At 31.7% G+C, this 24,203-nt stretch overlaps 1 protein-coding gene across 1 annotated transcript; it reads left to right on the top strand.

The window, feature by feature from the left end:
* The first annotated feature begins 5,939 nt into the window (after window positions 1–5,939).
* LOC105327487 (perlucin-like protein) lies at window positions 5,940–9,269 on the top strand. Its single transcript, XM_011427991.4, has 4 exons — window positions 5,940–6,099; window positions 6,190–6,269; window positions 8,047–8,134; window positions 8,955–9,269. The coding sequence occupies exons 1-4, from the start codon at window positions 6,045–6,047 to the stop codon at window positions 9,188–9,190; spliced, it is 459 nt and encodes a 152-aa protein (XP_011426293.1). The 5' UTR covers window positions 5,940–6,044; the 3' UTR covers window positions 9,191–9,269.
* The last annotated feature ends 14,934 nt before the right edge of the window (window positions 9,270–24,203 follow it).

Genomic DNA, 24,203 nt, shown 5'->3' on the forward strand with positions numbered 1-24,203 from the left:
TAGATTGAGATCAGCGGGAAATCTATTCTTGTATGATATCCAACTCGTTGAAACGGTTATGTTTGCACGGGAAGTCTTGTGAATGATATTCACCATAACCAGTTCAAATCGGGTTTTTTATCAGTAACATCATCCATTGAAGCCGTCAAATACTTTAATAAAACAATAGTAAATGAATGGATACATTTAAATAATCAATATCTTGGCATTACTTGTATCAACGAAAATGTGTTTTAAATCTACCAATTAATAAAAATTCAAGAAAATTAAAAAACAAAAAAAAATCCTGTGGAGTCGCCTGATGAAGGTAATGGTACTACATGTGCAAAAGTAAACACGCTATATTTCATGTGAGTTTATTTAAACAGGAAAATAATTTTTGATCATCCTGATATTAAACAACGAGATTGAAAATCGCTGTAAACAGATAAAGAAATCTTTCAGTCACATCAGCCTTTCATCATTTATAACTCATGTTGAAACCCACCATAACATTTTGCAATGCAATTTGCTATTTTGTTATGATATACAACAGTCATGTGACACTGTTTTTTCCCTCTCAAATGCTAATTCATTTTACATTGGTCGAGATGAAATGTTAGATGATTGACCACATATTTCATAGCGTATTCACCATGAAGAATTTTAGCTATGATAGATTACTGTAAATAACAATGTAACATACATTTTCTGAAATCAAAACAAACAGCATGTATTAAAGTTTTAGGAAAAAATTTTATGCGAATTTTTTTAATTATTCGAATTTAATCATTAAGGTTAAATTCGTTTATCAAATGTCCAGTAAACTTGTTTAAGTTTCAAATGGAACATGTCCCGACTTAAGCGATATCAGTACCCCCAGACTCCTTGTACTTTCGGATATTAGTTTAACACAAAGATATCTGGGACTTCATACACAAGTTCGTCAGTCTTCTCGAAAAAAAAATCATCCCTCCCTCCCAAATCTCATGTCCCTTTTTGTTTTTAAAACTTATTAAATTTGGGTTTTACCTATTTCTGATGCAATCTCGTGTTAATTCTTGTTATAATTTTATTGAAATATTTATTTATATATCAAACTTACCACCAACCTAATCGTCACGGCTGTAAACAAGTTTACAAGGAATGGGGGCTGTCCAGGCGTTTATTTGTGTGACCAGTAGTACACAACTGTTTCCTATTTAATTTTGTATTTGCATTTAGATGTATACTATATGATCAAGCAGGTGAGCTTCTGTTTCCAGTATTTCACTTTCCCACACTCGTTATAATGAGTGATTCTATTAATCTCCGATATGACGTATTATACTCTATTGTATTGCGAAATGTGACACAAACCGCATAATCTAACGTTGGATCGTCGATTAGGCCAGTACAATCGAGTCATTAATGGGCTGTTTAACTTTTTAATGTGATTCAAATTTTATGAGATTATTTAGCAGAACATCTAAACTTGTGTAATTTTCAACTCGTTGAAACGCTTATATTTGAAGAGCAAGTCTTCTGAATAATATACACCACAGCCAGTTCAACTTGTTTTTTTTATCAGTAACATCATACATTGAAGCTGTCAGATACTTTAATAAAACAATAACAGATTAACGTATACTTTAAACAAATCAATATCTTGGCATTACTTGTATCAATGAGAATGCATTTTAAATCTACAAATCTAAGAAAGAATTCAACAGAAGTAAAAAAAATGTGGAGTCGCCTGACGAAGTTAATGGTACTACATGTGCAATTGTAAATACGCTACATTTCATGTGAGTTTATTTAAACAAGAAATTAATTTTTGATCATCCATATATACACAATTGCCTGATACTAAACAACGAGATTGAAAATCGCCGTAAACAGCAAAAGAAATCTTTCAGTCACATCAGCCTTTCATCATTAATAACTCATGTTGAAATCCACCATAACATTTTGCCATTTTGTTATGATTTACAACAGTCAAATGAAACTGTATTTTTCCCTCTCAAATGCTAATTCATTTTACATTGGTCGAGATGAAATATTATATGATTGACCACATATTTCATAGCGTGTTTACCATGAGGGATTTTAGCCATGATAGATGACAATGTAACATACGTTTTCTGAAATCAAAACAAACAGGATGTTTTAAAGTTTTAGGAAAAAAATTTATGTGATTTATTTTAATTATTTGAATTTAATCTTTTAGGTTAAATCCGTTTATCAAATGGCCGGTAAACTTGTTTAAGTTTCAAATGGGACCTGTCCCGACTTAAGTGATATCAGTGCCCTCAGACTCCCTGTACTTTCGGATATTAGTTTAATACAAAGATGTATGTGACTTCATACACAAGTTCGTCAGTCTTCTCGAAAAAAAAAATCATCCCTTCCTCCAAAACCCATGTCCCTTTTTGTTATTAAAATTTATTAAATTTGGGTTTTAACTATTTTTGATGCTATCTCGTGTTAATTCTTGTTATAATCTTAATGTAATATTGATTGGTCATCAAACTTACCACCAACCCAATCGCCACGGCTGTAAACAAGTTTACCAGGAATGGGGACTGTACAGACGTCTATTTGGCTGACCAGTAGTACACAACTGTTTCCTATTTAACTTTGTATTTGCATTTAGATGTATACTATATGATCAAGCAGGTGAGCTTCTGTTTCCAGTATTTCACTTTCCCACACTCGTTATAATGAGTGATTCTATTAATCTCCGATATGACGTATTACTCTATTGTATTGCGAAATGTGACACAAACCGCATTATCTTACGTTGGATCGTCGATTAGGCTAGTAAAATCGAGTCATTAATGAGCTTTTTAACTTTTTAATGTGATTCAAATTTTATGAGATTATTTAGGAGAACATCTAAACTTGAGTTATATCCAACTCGTTGAAACGCTTATATTCGCACAGCAAGACTTCTGAATAATATACACCACAGCCAGTTCAACTCGGTTTTTTTTATCAGTAACATCATACATTGAAGCTGTCAGATACTTTAATAAAACAATAACAGATTAACGTATACTTTTAACAAATCAATATCTTGGCATTACTGGTATCAATGAGAATGCATTTTAAATCTACAAATCTAAGAAAGAATTCAACAGAAGTAAAAAAAAAATGTGGAGTCGCCTGATGAAGTTAATGTTACTACATGTGTAATTGTAAATACGCTACATTTCATGTGAGTTTATTTAAACAGGAAATTAATTTTTGATCATCCATATATACACAATTGCCTGATACTAAACAACGAGATTGAAAATCGCCGTAAACAGCAAAAGAAATCTTTCAGTCACATCAGCCTTTCATCATTAATAACTCATGTTGAAATCCACCATAAAATGTAGCAATTTTCTATTTTGGTATGATTTACAACTTATGTAACTGACATTTTATTAAATGTTAATTCATTTTACATCTGTCGAGATGAAATATTAGATGATTGACCACATATTTCATTGCGTTTTTACCATGAGGAATTTTAGCCCTGATAGATGACAATGTAACATACGTTTTCTGAAAACAAAACAAACAGCATATATTAAAGTTTTGGGAACATTTCTGTGATTTATTTTAATTATTTGGATTTAATCTTTAGGGCCAAATTTTATCAAATGGCCAATAAACTTGTTTAAGTTTCAAATGGGTCTTGTCCCTACTTAAGCGATATCAGTGCCCCCAGACTCCTTGTACTTTCGAATATTAGTTTAATACAAAGATATACGTGACTTCATTCACAAGTTCGTCAGTCTTCTCGAAAAAAAATCATCCCTCCCTCCCAAAACCATGTCCCTTTTTGTTATTAAAACTTATTAAATTTGAGCTTTAACTATTTCTGATGCTTTATTGTGTTAATTCTTGTTATAATTTTATTGAAATATTTATTGGTCCATCAAACTTAATTAACACCAACCAATCACCACGGCTGTAAACAAGTTTACCAGGAATGGGGTCTGTTCAGGCGTCTATTTTGCTAACCAGTATTACACAACTGTTTCCTATTTAACTTTGAATTTGCATTTTAATGTATACTAGGTGATCATCTGTTTCCAGGACTCACCATTTTTTTTTACATGTATTTTTTGGAGATACCCAACAAGACAATAATTGATGCCTAGCTCCATTATTGTTTTCATTATAAGCAGCCGGGGCCTTTAATGCAAATAAAAACATCGATACGAGGCAATGTTTGTATTGTTAATTTTATTCATTAGATTATTAATGGTCAGAACATGGGGAGAATGGCAAAAGTTTCACCTGCAATCCTAAATCATAACACGGTGTACCTGAAGCATAAATGCATCAGACTTGTGGAGGGTCTCCCTAAATACTCTTGCCCCCAGTCAAGTTCTAGCTTTCAAGCCCCAAAGGGGGCCCATTCACCACAGTTTAGACCCCCAGGACAGAGTCGACCCCGTTTTCAGCCTCCCCTCCACATCTCTACCTCATTTCGGCAAACTTTTCGACCCCGAAGATTTATGGGCTCTAGGAGGAAGAACACCTGTTAGGGTTCACAAGCTTTCAAAGTACTTAGATGAGTACCCAGATGTTAGGCTAGCATGTTTTTTAGCAATCGAAGGAATTACTACAGTAGAAATCACATCTACCCCTCATTCTGGAATCATGATCTCTTTTTGTCTATTTCTATTTTCAAAAAATCAAAAAAGTAATACATTTTTGAATTTATTTATTGACAAAAAAACTTAATAAGGATATATCTATTATTACATTAATCATATATAATTTTGCACATCTTCATTTTTAGAATTAAAAACGTTAAAATTCCCTCATTTTATGTATTTGTATTAAGGAAATTCCATCTGTACAATATTACGCGAAACAAACAAGAAAGTGGAAGTTCGTTCCTAATGAATAAATGAAAAAAAATTGTTTTTGTTTGTTTTAATGAAATAAGGTAATTGAAACATAAATTTGAAATAATTTGTAACAAGACAACATTATTACAGTTAGTATACGGATGTAAAGAAAATAAACGCCCTAAGCTGTTAGAAAACAGAAGGGCTAATGACAACAGACAATAATGGCATGAATAAAATCTTCAAATAGATCCTGAAAATTTGCAAATTCTTAACGATTATTACATACATATGGTCATCCACATCAAGTCTGAGAATACTAAAGTAAAACACGGTTCTAGCGAACACGCTTATAATGAATTGACGCTTTTAGTGAAGTAATATCATTACCAGTGTTTAAAAAAATTGTGAAGCTAACGGATATAGCGAAAAACGTTTATAACGAAGTAAAATCACCCGTCCCTGGCGGTTAATTAAAAACGTTTTTAACTGTATATCGTTTGATATTGTACAACAGCCAGTTCAAGTTTTTGTGATCTGGCCCACAAAGCGTCATAGATGCTTGAAAACGCATAAGATATGTTAAAGGAGCGCAAACTGAAGAACAACATGTTCAAACAATGTGGATGCGCGATGAGAGCGCAATAGAGACATAATGAAACCACAAAGGACTCCTGTGCAGGTACAATTGACTTATCACTGTGTTCTTATAACGATTATGTGCGTTACTTGAGCACAAAAACGGAACTTTTGTGGCTCTCTATATTTGTGCATGCTCAAAGTGCGCGTAGCATGACGTTCTAGGTGATCCTACTGAAACAAATGAAGTTGCCGCTACGTTGTTGTGACGCTGTTAGAGACTCAGCTGAGTGACCCTTGGCGTTTTACATTTTTAGGACACAGCATTGTTGCCTTGACCCATCCCCAGTGTAACAGGGGTTTAAAAAACCTGTCAAGATGAAAGATTTGATAATTGAACACATATTTCATTGTGTATTTAACCATAGTTAATATTTATATATGCATTGTATAACAGCGATCAATACATCTGTCAAAATGAAATATAAGTTAAATGCCCACATATATCATAGCGTCATTAAATAAATGACAAAAGTTATTATATATACTGACACTGCAATCATGTGGGTATTGCATTAAACAAATTCGTTTCAGTCTTGTTTTATCAAAACGCAACAGTACTCTGCAATAGTAACCTTCCCAGCGAACAATATGACGCTCTTATTTTGTTTCTTTTTTGTAGTAACTGTCGTGGGCACAGACCGTGGTAAGTAAAGTATGAGCAATTTCCTTGATTGTTGAGAGGAATAGAAACTGTGAAACAAAGCATACATGTATATGGGTTTGTCAATTGTAGTTTGTGACAACGGATGGATACCTTACGAAAATCATTGCTACTGGTGTTCACCGAATCCGGATAATTTTCACAATGCAGTGGTAAGATTTAAATGCATTCATTTACCTATTATCACAGACATGCTTTTTTTTTGTCAGTAAGCGCTTATTTAATTATTGCAGTAGATTATTATACGTATGTATATTCCATTTTATATATATATATATATATATATATATATATATATATATATATATATATATATATATATATATATATATATATATATATATATATATATATATATATATATATATATATATAAATAAAGAAAATTTTAAAAGTGAAAGACAACACAGAGTAAAACGTTAGCGCTTTCATTCAATCTTCAAACAAAATTAAGCAGTGATCATCTATACTGTTTTCCTCAAAATCTCTCTTTAAGCGTTCTAAAAAGAATCAATGTAAACAATACCAAAAATGCATGCATGTAAAAAAAAATACAATTTGTTGAAAATTTAGCAGTCGATACAACATGTAGGTGTTGGTGAGCATTTTAAATACCACCACTTAAGAGGCTATCAAAGTATGTTATATGTATGTACATTATGTTCAAGATTTTTCAATCTTAAATGCTTGATATATACGAGGGTCAATCAAAAAATACGAAAACAATGCGGCTGTCTATCATATATTTTTCATGAAAGTCATACTTAACAGATTAATCTGTGCACCAACACTTATGTTATTGATATGCGAAGTTTTAGTCCATTTGATGAAAGGGTATTTTTGTTACCCCTTTTTAAAAACAACCTGGGGCACGGTTACGTTCAAAACATGACGTCAAAATTAAACACGCACAGTTTATAGATATACCCCATCTTTATATCACGCTTAGTCTCTTGTGCCTTTCTTCTTACAATTTAAAATGGCACTAAACCACTTAACATCTTATTTGCACACATTTGCTCGAGAATCATAAGTTAGTTCTTCAATGTTTTCATTTTCTAACCGTGTATCTCTTAGTTTACAGTAAGGATAACCCTGCACGTCGGTTGACGTTACTTCTTTTATGACCAAATATTTACAGATATTCTACTCTCTTTCGGACTGTTTTATATTCAAACTACAATGATCACCACCCCCACAAAATTTATTACAGTTAAACACAAAGTTGCAAATAATTGTTGACTTATTTTTTGCACCATTGAGCATTTTCACAGCTTGTATCGGCTTTTTCCTGAGTTAAATTCATTTTATTTGTACTTCTCGTCGCGCCGTGACGTCAGGCGACGTCAATGTTTTTAGTCAATTCTAAAGAGGACTATATGACTTTAGTTGCTAATATCTGTTCGACAAAACAATATATCCCATCATTATTTGGAACATAGAGTACCAAGACATAACTTAATTTGAGGTTTCAATATAATTTGGTTTTAAGCCAAATTTACAGAGATAATACTTTCAACATTATATGGTTTATTGTTGACATAACACACATTTTGACCGTGCGCCGTGAACTCATTTTTGCAGGATTAAATTCTAAATAATTCTTAGAAATAAAGAAATTTATTAACTTTTTTTCTTGCAAATTGTCTGAAACTATTGCTAAATTATGTCTACCAAATTTAGTAATGATATGACGTTAAGTAACATAGCTATGACAAAAGTCTTCGTATTTTTTGATTGACCCTCGTACATATATGAAATTTGAATTATATTGAAAAAAATTAAAAGAATACAAATGTGGTAAATTAAATCATTTTTCAGTTTGCTTCTTCGACTTTATGATATATACCTTTTGTAAATACACCCATGAAACCTTTTCCATTCCTTCCAACAAGCACATTATTTGAGTTATTCATATGATTTTTGTAGGTCAATTGTTCTGGAAAAGGATCAATTCTGATTGAAATAAAAGACGCAGCAGAAGAAAAGTGGGTGTTGCTTCAAAGTCTGATTCGCAGTAAGATATCATTACTGTCATTTTTGTTGTTCAGAAATAGGTCTTTGTTTTGATAATGTTTTGATAATTTCTTGTTATTCCATTTATTATTGCATTGGTTATAGATACTGATTTTACCACCACCTACACATTTGTAATGTTTATTTTGAAAATTGAATTTCTCTGATCTTAAAGATAAACTCCACCTGAAACTTGAAAGTATAAAATAATGTACAGCATTTCAGTATGGAGGCCTTAAATTGTTATAGTTCTTTGAAGGTTTTGTTTTTGCATTCAATACACTTAGAATAATATAAAAGTGTTCCTGCATTTTGTGAAATAAAAAATCAGATTTGAAAAAATCCCAGACAAACTGGGTGTAGTTAAACAAATAAAATGTTATTGTAGCATATTTTTCTCATTTGTTCTTACTATCACATCTCATTTTCATTCTAATGCACTTGTTTAGAGGCATTATAAAGTAAACCATTTTCGCATTTTTAGTTTAAAACGGCTTAAATTCAAGTAGTTTTTTTCCTTTTAAAAACAAAAAGTGCACCTAAGAACAGACAAAATATTTTTTATCTATCCAAGTGAATATAAATTAATAAGATAGATTAAAAAATATAAATTATGTCAACTCTTCTTTGAAATAGCATAAACAATTATTGTAACTGAAGCTCTTTAAAAATGGCAAATAATGGTGGAGGGAGGGGTGGGCGAAATTTCACTCATATATATTTAATGTTTGGAAGGCTACAAAATCATCTCTTTTACAGCGTATAATATACTAGTTTCCGAATACTAGTAATTCTTGCAATTGTTATGTCCTGTGTTTCAGATTATACAAATTTATGGATTGGCCTTACTGATTTGGTAGACGAGGGTCAGTACGTTTATTCATCAAGTGGCTTGAAACCGTTTTATTCGAACTGGGAAAAGAGTCAACCAGATGGCGGTGTAGAGGACAATGAAGACTGTGCTGCCCTTCACACGCCACAACGAAAGTGGCACGACTATCCCTGTAGCGATAATCATTCTTACGTATGTAAAAAACCTGCAAAACACTTTGTGTGAGTCGAGGAACATTGTAGTTGTTTTATCAAAAATTTTCTTTTGGTCTTTTTAAATTCTTTTAAAAGATATTACAAGTTAATTGGGTATTTTGTTATTCACAAAAAGTGATATTTGAAATCTATACACTGTCACTAAATAATGTTGGTCCCTGACATGATAATACTCTTTTTTGTTCATAACCCTTTGATACAAGGAGCAATAACGTTTTATCACTTTTTTTTATATTCAGTAGAAGGCAGAATTGGTAATATATACTTAGTTTGATAAAATCTATTACGAATTTAAAAGAGATGCGAAACACAATTAATAGGTAATAATGAAACTTTCAATCCAAGGAATTTTAGAAATTACTTATCAAACATTTAAAATTTTAAAATATAAACCTGTAATATCCTTGATACAAGTCTTATTCGTTATCAATTAATTAAGTTTCCAAATGGTCGACATGTATAACCTGTCTTGGCATTATAAACGCTTAATGAAAATAAAATACATGCGCGAAAATCATTGTCTATTTACAAATCTTCGAAAAATATTTTTAAAAGTATAATATTTTGAATATTAAAACAATCCAGTTAAAAGGTCATAATACACTTGACAACAATCAGTGATCAACAAATAACCATCAGAGCTGCCTTAAATTTTCAAAAATGTTTTGTTTAACTACAAACTAATATTAAATAAATAAAATTTTGAAAATCTTCTTCTAAAAATTTGAATTTTTTTATGTACATGTATCTACATGTATACAAAAATTCTTCAAAGGGAAATCAAAATACCTGTAAAGTTTAAAAAATGGCCACAACCATCCAGCACTTTAAAGATACTGTAAAACGCATGCATCCAGATTCTGTCGCGTCAAGGTCACGGTAATCACAAGATACATACAATCTCCTTTTCAGCACAATGCATATACTTTGCCTGACGTAGCTCCAAATTTGGAAGTTAAATAATCCTATCCTGGATCTCTCAGATAGGATAGTATAACGGTAGAAGAGTTGTTAAAATTAAACATCTCCTTGATCAACTGTATTGCGTTAAATGGCAAGAACACTCGCATAATAAATACTGAGTTCATAGTTTGTTCAACAACAAAATAAAACAATTTTGTAATCGCTTTTCCAAATAAAATCAAATATAATTCAGTGATAAGCTGTTAGGATGTTAATTATAAGCGTTTGTAGTGACGAAGGAAACATTTTTCATAAATTCATATAGTAAAATACATGACCAACCACCGAGTATAGTCATTAATAAATTTCATGGAATCTAAGAAGAGAATAGGCACCTCAGTTGTTTTTTAACATTGACTACATGTTATTATGACACATTCGAATTGATGACTTCCGGTTATTTACTTGACACGTTGCGTTGTTTTACTTTACCTGCATGTTCTCCGTCAGCCCTGTTGCAGTTTTCCACCGGCTGACGTTGGGATTCACTCTGAATGATTTGTGTCCAATCCAGGAAAGAGAGACCTTCAGCTCATTGTTTAAGACATCGAGCATACACATCGGCCTTTATCGCTTCAATCAACATCCATCCCTCAGTTTCAAAGGGCATTTCTAATAATACCAGCGATAACAAAAGTTCATCAATATTTTCTATAGATAATAGAGCAACTAACTTCATTCACACAAAATTATGCAAATTGTTTACTGAATTATGATATACACAGAAGAAATATCATTGATTCTAAAACTCTATATGTCGGAAGAAGGAATATACATCACTTTTTAATTGCCTGCCAACGATTTTCGAGTGCAAGATGATAGGGTTTATCTCATAAGGATTAACCAGGTTATTATGCACAATTACTAGTTAATTATTAATGAGGAAAGGACAATGACTCTTAGTAGTCGGTAACAATTGAATTAGCCCTTGAGGCCCCCCTCTAGTTTCTGTTTTTTCAGAACATTCTAGAATATTGTGTTACGTTGTGAGCATGTGCAATTAACTATTGCTTTTTTTCATCAACCGCTGCAATAAACATTGCAAATCTCAAATCTGATACAAAAATCGCCATCTATCGTTTTCAACGGTGAACGAATTGAAAAAAAGTTGCGAACTTCAAGAAAATCAAAGACAAAGAGTCCATATGTCCGCCTAAGTGTGATAGGATCTATTGCTACGGCCTGTACGACCTCAAATGTGGTGACCACATCAGAAATCAGGGCGACCATTAGAGGGAGTGAAGCTGTATCAGTCACCTGCACGATGCCGACAGTGACCCCAGTGTTCCTAGCGTGAATAAGCTGCTTTCCTCAAGCAGTCAAGAATAGCAAATTTACCAGCACTTGGCAGATTACGGACAAGGCATCATGGCTAATCAAGGAACACTGAACTCGTTCGATTTTTTGAAAATGCTATTACCATTTATAAGCATACTTTTACCGCTCAGGGTTCATGATTCTCGAAGGTTGAAATAAAAGATTCAAAACAATGAATTTTTTCATTTGAATAAACTTCCATATCATGACTTCTTGCATGTCTACGCAAACCAGTCAAATAGTTTATGAGAATGGTACTTTTCAAATCAAGCCAAAGACCAAAGAACAACAAAACGTTAACATATCTCTGTTGATGGATGTATTACTCATATTTTAGTCAATCTATTTAGTCAAACATCCGTCAGAATCTTTGCCTTTGTTCAAGTATATGGCAAAAAAACCAAGAGGTCCATGGGCCGCATCATTCACCTGAGCAACAATAGGCATGATAAAATCAGCTTAATGGAGTCATAATAAAAGATTATGTGGACAATGTGGTATATTACATATAGATCCTGTATAAATAAAAGTCCTCCCCCCCCCCCCGGATATTCTTGTGTTTATGATCCAGTCCCAGATGATGTTATAGTCATATCACATGTTGAGCATTGCATTTCTCAAAAAGATCCTAAACAATTGTTTACAAACGGGATATAAACCTACATCAGACTCTTAACCCCTTGTGAGGCTTAAGAATCGTCCACGGGCTAAAGTCATAACCCCCGGGGGTAGGGTGGGGACACAATGGGGGGGGGGTGGAATTTTACATAGGAATATATAGAGTAAATCTTTAAAAATCTTCTTCTCAGAAACCAATCAGCCAGGTAAGCTGGAACTTGTGTGGAAGCATCCCCAGGTAGTGTAGATTCAAAGCTGTGAAAATTATGACTCCCCGGAGTAGAATGGGGCCACAATGAGGGGGTCAAATTTTTACATAGGAGTATATAGAGACTAATCAATCAGGAAAGCTGATACCTGTGTGGAAGCATCGTCAGGCTGTGTAGATTCAAGTTTGTTCAAATCATGATCCACGTGGCAGGATGGGGTCACAATAGGGGGGGAGGGCAATTTTACGTTGGAATTTATAAATAAAATCTTAAAATCTTCTAAAAACCATTTGCCTTGAAAAACATTAGTTTTAGCATTTCTGGTCAAATGGTTCTTGAGAAAAATATTTTTAAAGCTCTTTCAAAAGTTTTCAATAACTCCTTATTATTTCCCCTTGTAAAAGGATGTGGTCCTAAATTTTCACATCTTTGAATCCCCTTTGCAAAAGGGTGCATTGTGCCAAGTTTGGTTGAAATTGGCCCAGCAGTTCTGGAAAAGATGTTGAAAATGTGAAAAAATTTACGGACAAACGGACAGACAGACAGACAGACGGACGGATGACAGACAAAATGTGATCAGAATAGCTCACTTGAGCTTTCAGCTCATCATTGATTGTGGGGGGGGGGGGGTCAACATTGGTCAATAACACAAAACTTTAAGGGGTATAATACCGTATTTAAATGATGATGAAAGCTGTTTTGGGATTAAGGAACGATTCAAAGTCTGGCGATTCTAAAAACTACAATGTCCGTGCCACACATTACGATATATTAACATATTGTTTAAATTATCTTCTGATTAATTAGAAAAGGGATAAATGGTCGTGGCTATATTGATGTCATTGATTAAAAAAATGGTTCTTTATAATGATAATAATAATTTCTTAACCCAATACAAGTTCATAGATTATAAATCATATTTAAAACTTTCAGGTAGATCTATGCGTTTTTCCCCATTCATTTTTTTTACCAACAAAAGTATTATTATGACATTTATGAAAAATAAATTTAGATTAAAATCAAGTCAATTGAACAACCTCTCTGTTCATCTTAAATATGCGAAAACAACTTGGTTTATTACTTATACCTTTTTTCCTCCCAAAGATAAAATAACCCAAATTTAATGAATAATAAAAAACTTTTGTTCTAAATTTTAATCTTATAGTTATTCTATTTTCTATTCTATATATATTGTATAATATTGCTTATTTTTATTTTCCACTTTTTTCAACTCGAAATTATTTTGAATATATAATAATCAAATCATCTATATATATTTCATTTTTTTTTCAAAGTTTAATAACTATAAAATTAGCTAACATATACATTTTTTTTTACAAAAACAAACCTTAACGACGACGCCTTTCTCAGTCGAGAAAAAATAAAGAGAAAAGATAGAAAATGATATGCCGCTATCAGATCTCCAACTCAATTTTATATCGTAGATCATGCTTTACTCCAGTATCACTGTGACCTAATGTACCCACGTATTTATTGTAATTAGACATCTTAATGCACGTGAAATGACAAAACGATCAACTTGATGTGAATACACATTTTGATCTTTTTGATTTGTAAAGAGTTATAAGGTTCCTGATTCCTTAGAACCCGGATTTTTAATTTTTCAAGGTATTTAAAATATGAAATAATTTTTTTCATACTTTCCAATCCAGTAATTTTGGCGACAGAAAACGAAATACTGTATCGGATTACTCGAACTCTGATAGTGATGCCATTAAATCGAATATTTGTCTGGAGAAGATTAATCACACGATTTATTTTCATTGTATATCTTATATAAACCTACACACGTGCCTTTCCTCTCGTGTTTGATCATTATTGTGATATTGAAACTAATATCAATATTTGAGGTGAATAGTCTCCTGCATGCATCCAACAGGATCTATGTACTCAAGGTATAAGGTTTGATAATAATATCTCTATAACAACTAACAGAATAGTGGAATGACGAAAAGTAAGCTTGAATTGGGAACCTTTCAGTTTCAAAACTAATGTTCTACCTATTGAGCTAATTTGTTTACCAACTAGCTAGTGATATATGAGTAACGTGTCTATTAGATACACTATCAAATTTTACCCCCCTTTTCGTTTGAGTTTTCTCTTTCTTAAAAATCTTACACACGAGACTTTTCAAACCACTTCACGTAATAGCAAGTATTAAAAGCAGCTTGATAATACTGAGCCTATTAAACACACTATTACACTGTCGCCTTATTTTACATTTTCTCGGCAAAATATCTATACATCTTTCATGATTTCCTTGCTCGTAGAAGTATGTACTTGAGCATCAGTGTCCGGTTCTCATTAGAATATTTTTCGTAACTGTGATACAGATAGACTATACAGTATCAAAATACTCAAAAAAAACCTTTGATCCAATAGTGAATAGGATGATAAATTCTCTCCGATAACATGTCTGATTACAAGGCAAAATTCATTGTGATGTTTTTCACAGAACTGATTGTCTTTATTTCTGAAGGTAAGTTGTAGGATTCCAATAGCATTTATTTAGTAAAGCATTAGTGTTTGACAATATCAAACGCCAATGCATAAATTGATAACGATAATATTTCAATTGTCACGCTTTATTATACTTTCATCAATAAGCGGTGTTGTATCATTATTCGTTGATTCATAGCAATTCTCTAAAAAAGTTATAACATTATCATTTTGTGGTTTTAAAGGAACACAATCAGCAAATCTGCCTCCATGGATAACATCCGTGTTTGAACTTGAGTATTACGTTCAAGCTAAACATCCAATTCCTTTTATTCTAAAGTGCGAGGCAAAGAATGGGATTATAAGGTACCGATCATATTTCTCTTTTTTATAATTATAATACCGATTTTGGTTTTGGTATTTTTGTGAGTTTTTATCTTATTATATACAATACACTTTACAGTTATCAGTGGTTTAAGAATAACGTCAAACTTCAAACAAATGATCGAGTGGTTGTAAATGGGGAAAGTGGTGAAATTGCATTTAAAAACCTTACTAAAGAAGATTTTGGAATGTATTATTGTTTAGCCCATAATGAGTTTGGTTCGTCTGTATCATCGTTTGCTTAACTAAATGAGGCAGGTGAGAATATATTTTGTATACCTTGCTATTTCTGTTTCTCTAATACATACAATTTTCATAAAAATGTTAAGCTTGTGCACAGTCTTGTGTATCTCGAAAATAAAAGAATATCTTTAAAGCCCCTGCTGCCTTTCGTGGAGAACCAAGTGACACAGTTACATGCGAGATGTTCCATTACTGCAAGATCCCGTGTTCAAAGATATCAGATTGTCAACCATCAGATGACTGTAAATTAGAATGGAAAAGTGGAGAGGGGACTGGTACTACTTTGGTATTAAATCGAAACATAGCAATCGATAGTGAAGGTATGAAACAAAAAGATGATTTGCTTTAATAAATTATTTATTCTTAATTTAGATTGTAATAATCAGGCCTACTTGTATGTATGCTATTCTATGTTCTTGCTAATAGTATTCAGATTACATTCAGATTAAAGTTGATTTTTTTATACATAGGGTCTTCCAATGGAATGCTAAAAGTATGCTCTAGCGTACTTTTTTAAACATTGTAATCAGACTTCGTAAAACATACACACAAACACAGACACACACACATACTGCTTTTATTGAATTCTCTAGTCTCTCTACTAAGTATGAAGAATTTACAGTGCCAGGCTATTATTTTCTATCGATTTTTACTTTAATTCCTCGACTTTAAAAAAATCTTACAAGGTCTATACTTACAGTACCCGCAACGTTATTTTTACAAGATAAACGATAGGATAGGATTCACGCACGATAAAATAGGAATGCACGATAGAATAGTATACACGCACGAATGATAGGATTGATACACGATAGGACAGTAAACACGCACGACAGGATAGGATTGATACAGGATAGAAAAGGATAAACGATGTTCATGATAAACGTATAATGGCGTTAAACGATCTTGACGGTTAACCTGATAATGGCGGAATTTGAGAAAGAACTCGTACAAATCAAGACAAACATAACATTTCTTGTTATCAACAAATGCCCAGTTGTTGTAATCGCTGTATCATTTAAATAATGTATTAAAATGACCAGTTAAATTTTCTTTTGAAACTTGCTGACAGTCGAGGATCCCCCACCCAAGGTTCCCTACTTTCTTCGTTTTGTTAATGCATTTAAAATTAAAAATTGTTATCAGAAAGGTTATGAAAGCTTTAGAGTTTTTCTTTTGCCTCTTGGACTTTAGTGAATAACCAATGGAAGACGTAAGGTTCTTGTATTTAACTGACTCAGTACACCTTGGAATGGTTTCTCAAATTAACATAAAATTACTTGATTATGAAAGATGTAATGTTGCATAATGCATCAGAAGTATATATCTATGTCATATACATGTAGGCGAAAATATATATAATTTTGTATTTAAAACTTATAATTTCAAAAGTTCAATGAAATCAGCCGCATGCAGATTTAAACTTGTTATTTGCGGTTCACAAGCCTGAAACTGCAGAGATATCTGTGTGTTTTTTACAACACTGATAAACTTCTCTCGTAAATATGCATGGCGTTGCGTTTAAAATTTCAACGTCTTGTTTGAAACAGAAGTTTTCAGCATAAATTCCATGATTTATATGTTTAAGTCACACCGATAAGTTATATACTACTAGATTTGATAACATCAAGGCTTTTAAAAATACTTTGTGCTGTGCATATTTTAAACACGGCATATTTCGGTCAATAACTTCCGTTGTTCTTTGGAATGGGTGTCCTGTATTGCATTAGTTTAACATGCATCTTAGCCATGTCAAATTGATATAAGGATCGTTGTTAATAGTATTGGTATCTACCAAATAACAAAAGAAATCATTGGCATGTCATAAAAAAGAACAGTATATCGAAATATTTAATATAATCAATTTATTTTTCGATCGGCAGAATATGTGTGACTGTATGAATTATCTCTATTATAAACATGTGGTGTGTACAAGGAAAATTCAACGTATTGAACAAACTTGCACTCAAACTGCACTTTGCATCATACATTGTCTAACATTTGCTGTATTAAATGCCTATTTTATATTTAAGAAAATAGGAATATTTTTCGTTAGTATTACAAATTGCAACACTCATAGAACAAATGTTAATAGCAGAAACATAAACTAGTATATATCTTGCAAAATTACATTATCTTTATAAGTAACTTTTTTAAATTGATTATTGCCTGCCGCTTCATTGTCGGGAGTAAAACTTGCTTATTTGTTCACTCTGACTAACCCAAATCAAACACAAAACTATTTGACACACAAAATTACATAAAAGAATACACTATGAAATAATATATGTGTTGTACGTACTCGTAAAATTGGTAATGTTGTTAAAATTGTAACATTTTTTTATTTAGGATGTGATATATGTACTTGTAACACGTTGTGTTTTCCTTTCCATAATCCGGTACAATTGCTTATATTTGTTAAATACGTTACATCTTTTTAAAAATAATCAGATTACAATTTAGCTGTTTATTTGATATACATGTAAGGTTTTATCATGGGAAACTCAGATATTTTTCCAAATAGTTTTTTAGTTGATTTTACAAGATACAAATATATGTTAGAAAAATCTTTCTATTTGCCACTTTATATCAACCCACGATGAATTTCAGCCCCGGGCAAATACTACTGAGATTCTCTTTGGCCCTTAGGTTCCTACTTTTACAATTTAGGCATATTCTTCAATGAATATGCTGTGTCTTATGTCAAACCCTTTACATAATTGTTTGCATGATAAAATATTGGTTAAAGTAAAATATACTTGAAAAATATACATCCGCTACGTCATATAAAATTACATTTCAGGGAGACTTGTCAATATTTTCTTGACCTCACACCAACTACATTTTCTTACAACACTTAAATTTCGTTTGAATGTTTAGACATTAAAAAATACTTATTAAAATCTTTCATTGATCAGGTTTGAAAATCTTATAATTCCAAGAAAAGGTAAAAATATAATTGCTTCTATCTTTTGAACCATCATAGAAAACAGGACCAGGGACTTATAACATATTATATCGCTGAGAAGCGATTGTACAAGTATAATTGTAATTTAATTGATGTCATCAGAAGATGCTCACTCCTCCTAGGTACCTGATCCTACCTCTATCTTTTTAGAGGTCCTTGTTGTTTTGCTTTGGATTTGTATTTCGTTTTATGGATATTTTAGATAGCTGGCAGTTTGTTACTGTCATTTTTTCATGTTAAGGTTAATAATCAAACACGACATTAATTGTGTACAAAGGGCGTTTTTTCAAAGTGAATTCATACCACATGGGTTAAAAGAAGTTAAAATATCCATTGCCTTTTTTACAGACCTTCTCATTTTGTAACATTTTATTTTCACATGATAAATGAGATGTAGTTGATATTAAGTCTGGTTCTTATTTCATAAGAGAGTATACATGCAAATAAATTAAAAGTCTTTATTTCATAAGAGAGTATACATGCAAATAAATTAAAAGTCTTTAAGATAAATTTTTGAAAATTTATTTCACTTGATTTTCTCATTTTACAATCTATATTTAAATACTATAGTAATTACAGGTATTGGAGTACTTGCGTAAATAAATTGTATGCAGTGTTATATCCTTTATTAATCTAAAAGAATCTATATTAGCTATCGGATCTACCTAATTTTTTTAGATATGAATTTTTAGCTATAAACTATAATTCAGAACTATTTTATTTATTAGAGCTTTAAAACCTGAACATTTCCCTTTATCTTTATACAGGGCTCCATTGTTTGGGAGACCAGTATTGTCATTATTGCCCACGACCATCAAACCCTCTTAACACAAAATAAAATAATTCGAGATTCTTAAGCTTTAAGCAAATGTCCAGTGAAGAATTAGAATTTAAAACTGACCAACATTATGAAACTCTTATTTAAGTATCACATTTTTTAATACTCTTACTGTCTGGATTGATGATGATATATATATATATATATATATATATATATATATATATATATATATATATATATATATATATATATAGAACTGTACATACAAATTAATGGCGTTTTTTTTTCTCATTTATGTGGGAACAATATCTCTTCCATCGATTAAGATCTTTGGCGGTAGCTAGATAAAATATTGTGGTTACTGTTATATGTGCATGTGCACTTAATGTGCAATTATTTAGAACCTATTTCCTCTTATTGCCTCCATGTATTTATTATATAAACCAGGATTTTAGAACATACTAGATCGTGTATATAAAAAAAAATGCACTGGTCCATTTTGTATTGTATTTTCCTATTCATTGGCGTATGTAGCTAGTCGTTCAATAAAGCCATATAGGTCGGTTAAACTATTTATTGAACTGTTAGCTTGGAAAATACCGATATCCGGTATTTTCAAATCAACAAACTGTTTAATTGATGTCAACATTAATACAACAGGACTATTACTAAGTGAAGCTTCCCATCCAGAAAGGTAACAATTTGTGCAATACGCAGTAATACAAAGTATTCTAATGTATAGTTACATAATTCACATGCTTTTAAATTCGTTGTGTCCTTGGAAAACGTCAACTTATACACAGAATGAACCTCTGCCATTCAGTCAACTGAATGATAACTGAATGGTCTGGAAAGGTGACTGAATGGCATAGCTATACCATTCAGCCACATTTCAGTTACCTATCAGTCACCTTTCAGTTAACTGAATGGCAGAGATTCATCCTGTGTTATCAATACAAATAGACAATAAACTTAAAAATTTAACTTGTTCAGTTCGAGTGATGGTGTTAGCTGAATCTGGTGTGTATCTTTTTAATTATATATTATATCTTCAGGCTTTGTCAATTACATGAGAAGGAATATGACGAGTTATCTAGTATTACATGTTTGATGATTCTAACTCCAATATTTTAATTTCTTCCAATCTTTTCAACAAGGTTTTGCACACCAACACACCCAAACAATAACCTACAAACGCACCCAAATACACGTATATATACACAATAAGCAATGCTTCGATCCAACTAGGAACAACCTGCGCTAGAGTTTTACACAAGATTACAATTATACTCTCTACAATAACAAAACGGCCATCATTGTACTATATTACAAGTTTATATTGAATTATATTAATTGGCTCTGAGCTTGGTGTAAGACAGATGGCACAGTATTAATGTAATGATTATTTCCTATTATCCATGAAAATAATATTGATTTTTATTAGATGTAAAGGAAGCTTACAACATGAATGAAACGATGTAGATGTCATTCCATTTTAAGGTAAAACGATTATCAAAAATTTGTAATATATCTAGAAAACCAAGGATTTTATTTTTATGTTCTTCCAAAATTCACTATTTGATACTACTTAAAATCAAAGTATTGAAATGCCGAAAGCCAAGCTCTTTTGATTTTTTATTATATATATTGTGTAGTTAAGACTGTCAGTATCTCTCTCTCCTTTTCTCTCTATGCTTTTAATGTCCGTATAGCATAAGAGAGCGGCGACTAAATTTTGTAAAAAGCTATCACAAAAATATTTCTGTCTAGAAGAAATAAATCAACAGTGCATTGAATTTTGAAACAAGTGTTATGAAATGAATCCCCAATTTCTTCGATTTACCGAATGCCAATGGTTAATAAAGTAGTTCATGGAAATTCATGCGCATTGTAAATGTGTCCAGAATGCTTAGACATATCTGACAAAACATGACTCTATTTCTTATATTTGGTGTAGCAGGAGGTTTTTCTTTGACGCTGTATGGTTTTAAGTTGACCTTTGAAGTGTGCTCTTTATAGTATCATTGTCGATTTGCTTTCCAAGAGAGCCCGGCTATAGACGCTGTTTAATCTGATCTGGCTTAGACAAAAAGGCGTTATAAAATGCAGCTAAATATCTGATGAAAACTGTTATAACATTAAATACATGTTGCTGTCAAACATCAGAAGACCAGTTGAATTTAAATGCAGGTATATGTTACTTAAATGCTTGTGGAAGCGAGTATTTTTTTTGTATTTGTTTGTTACACAGTCTCTTAAATCCTTGAGGAAACATTTTTTTGATATTCACAGAGTAAATAATGCCAGAGTATCCTTTGAATCCATTACAGATCTAGACATATACTGTGCAATCATTTAAATTTGTAGGGGCCAATTTTCGTGATTTTGGACTTTTTGATTTTTTGCTCTATATGATATGTCTTCGATGCGTCGTATTTCAGTTTTGGTAAGTACCTCTTTCAAAATTTGTTTCTGTCGATTTAATTTTGTGGAAAGGGCTATCCCTAAATGTCACGAAAATTAAGCCACCATGAATTCTTATTTTTTATATATATAATAAATAATAATAAATAAAAGTAAAACAGTACATTACAAATACAAAACACAAAAACATAACGAAAAAAACCCGAATTCCCACCAAAATAGATATATGTTTTGTTTTGTTTTTTATGAGGAGAACCACATATGATCTGTGAGGTTTTGATACGAGTGTATGTGTTTTGTAATTTTATTTATCTAATATTCTGCTACAGTTATTGCCAAGTTCAAAGAGATGCCGCGGACATTATTCTCCAATATACCACGAACGTCATCAGTAAATTATCAGATCAGAAATACCTATTTGTCTCGCAGTGATCATGAAAGTACAACTTCAAAACGTAAAAAGTTTTCAAACCATGTCAATTTCACGTGTTAGTTCCAGTCAAAACGATGTTTATTGACTCAAATGTTTATTTTTAAGATATAAATGCGGCTGTTCCTAGCACCTCCCAAGCACATTTTCACTGCGTGTTTTTACAATAAATATATAACGTGTAGTAGTAACAAGCGTATTAAATTGTCCTTAAAATATTAGGAACATGATTCAAAGATATTTGATAATTAAGTAAAGAGTATTAAAAATCCAAAGAAAAATTCTTTCGTCTGCATGTGATTCCTTTGATCGATACATATGTAAAAATCACTAACAAAATTGTTGGGGTTACACAGAACAGCCGTCAAAATGACCTAAATCGTCTCTCTATAGGAGAAACGAACTGTAGAAATACTGGGCTGTTAGAAGAATAGAAATCAAATTCTTGTTTTTGTGAATGTTGCAGGAAAACCTCTTCGGTCTCGAAATGTTGTTTGTAATATAAAAGCCTCGGCTAACGCCTCGGCTTTTATATTTCAAAACAACATTTCTTAACCTCGGAGGTTATTCTGCAACATTCACGATAACTCGTACTTTATTTCTCTTAATCATTATCTAAAATGAACTAGATTTTAATGCAATAATGTCTTGTGTTAAAACACATTTTTATATTCTCTAGACGATTAATTAGGCGTCTAAAGTGACCTCAATTTGTTCATTTTAAAAGGAAAAATGTATATACTTCAATTCTGGGGAAAAGTTTGAGATGACGAAATTCAAATATGACCTATTTATATGATATGCTGTTGTGAAATGTCCTTGCACCTGATGAAAACAAAACAATCAATCACTTGGTGTTTTGTTACACACAATGATTCAAGAATGTTTTATATATACTCTCTTAACACTACTACATTAGTTTTTGGTTTACTGAGTATGTTATTAAATAGTATAAATTTACAAATAACGAGATAATTAACTCGTAATAACGAGATCATTTCTCGTAAGTACGTAAGTAATGACGAGATAAAATTATTCTTTTTTGTGGCCCTATTCGTCTTTCGTAGATAAGCGAAAATTCTACTTTTATTGAAAGTTGTTAGTAGAAAAACATAACATGAGCTTAATATTTCACAGTCTTAATCTTAATTTATGTTAAAAGTTGACAAGACTCTTTAATAAATTAAGCAAAAGTGATATTAGGTTAAAAAATAAACGCAACAGACGCGACCCAAAAAACCCCGAAACCCGGCGCTACATGTAAGTGCAGTAATTCACTGATATCGTTTCTTCTTGGCGTTTCATATGTATTTAAATACATGTATGTGTTTTAATCTTATCAAAACTACCTCTTGTTATGATGGATGTAGTAATAAATTTCTTTTTTTAAATATAAATGTAATTTATCTTCTTCAGACGAGAAAAGCATATAATCACTAACGAAAAGCATTAAACTAATCACACATTCTGTCATTTGGTCGTTTTCCTCTAGCTCACTCATACAGATGATATATTTTTTCTATCGTTATCCATTAAAAAGTATGATTTCAATAATGAACCCAGATTTAGTTAACTTAAATGCATAACAGATTTGGGTTTTTTTTTCTTTCTCAGTATGTTATGGTTTACCTAGCCTTTGCTTTCTTTTCTCAATATGTTTAGGTGTAGTTGTCATTTACAAATGTCAGATTATATGAACTCCATGCGCCCTAATGCTGAACCTTGTCAACTCTTTAGGTCTCTGGAAAACTGAATTGAAAACAATATCTCCTTTCAGTGAATTACAAATTAAATCTCTCTCTCTCTCTCTCTCTCTCTCTCTCTCTCTCTCTCTCTCTCTCTCTCTCTCTGACTTTAAAATTTATTAGATTCAATGCGAGTCTTTTGTGCTTTTAATTTGTGGTAAACAGCAGTGAGGCGAATTTTCTGCCGAATAAAATGTGACATGTAAAACCTTTGCTTAGAAAACTATTATCAGTTCATCTATTTTAAGAAAAGTTTATGGTTTAAAATGGAGTATAAAATGAGCCAACGTTTGTTCCCCGTTGATGACATCGATCATGAAATTCATTAACCTTTTTTCTAAATGTATTTCTCATAATGGTTTTTATGCTAACATGTACTGTTGTATATAAATGGTCATAATATTTCTCTTTGTGTATTGTGTTTGGGTTTTTTTTGGTAGGTAAGTGACGATTTTTTTCTTTCCTTCGTGTATTAAATTTA

The sequence above is a fragment of the Magallana gigas genome, chromosome 6 (genome assembly GCF_963853765.1).
Source record: "Magallana gigas chromosome 6, xbMagGiga1.1, whole genome shotgun sequence".
NCBI classification, from domain to species: Eukaryota; Metazoa; Mollusca; class Bivalvia; order Ostreida; family Ostreidae; genus Magallana; species Magallana gigas.

What these genes read in the sequence shown, in the direction of transcription:
- LOC105327487 (XM_011427991.4), top strand. Translation starts at nt 6,045, where the DNA reads ATGACGCTCTTATTTTGTTTCTTTTTTGTAGTAACTGTCGTGGGCACA. An exon ending in TGTCGTGGGCACAGACCGTG is followed by an intron (nt 6,100 to 6,189) that starts GTAAGTAAAGTA and finishes TGTCAATTGTAG; the next exon opens with TTTGTGACAACGGATGGATA. An exon ending in ATAATTTTCACAATGCAGTG is followed by an intron (nt 6,270 to 8,046) that starts GTAAGATTTAAA and finishes TGATTTTTGTAG; the next exon opens with GTCAATTGTTCTGGAAAAGG.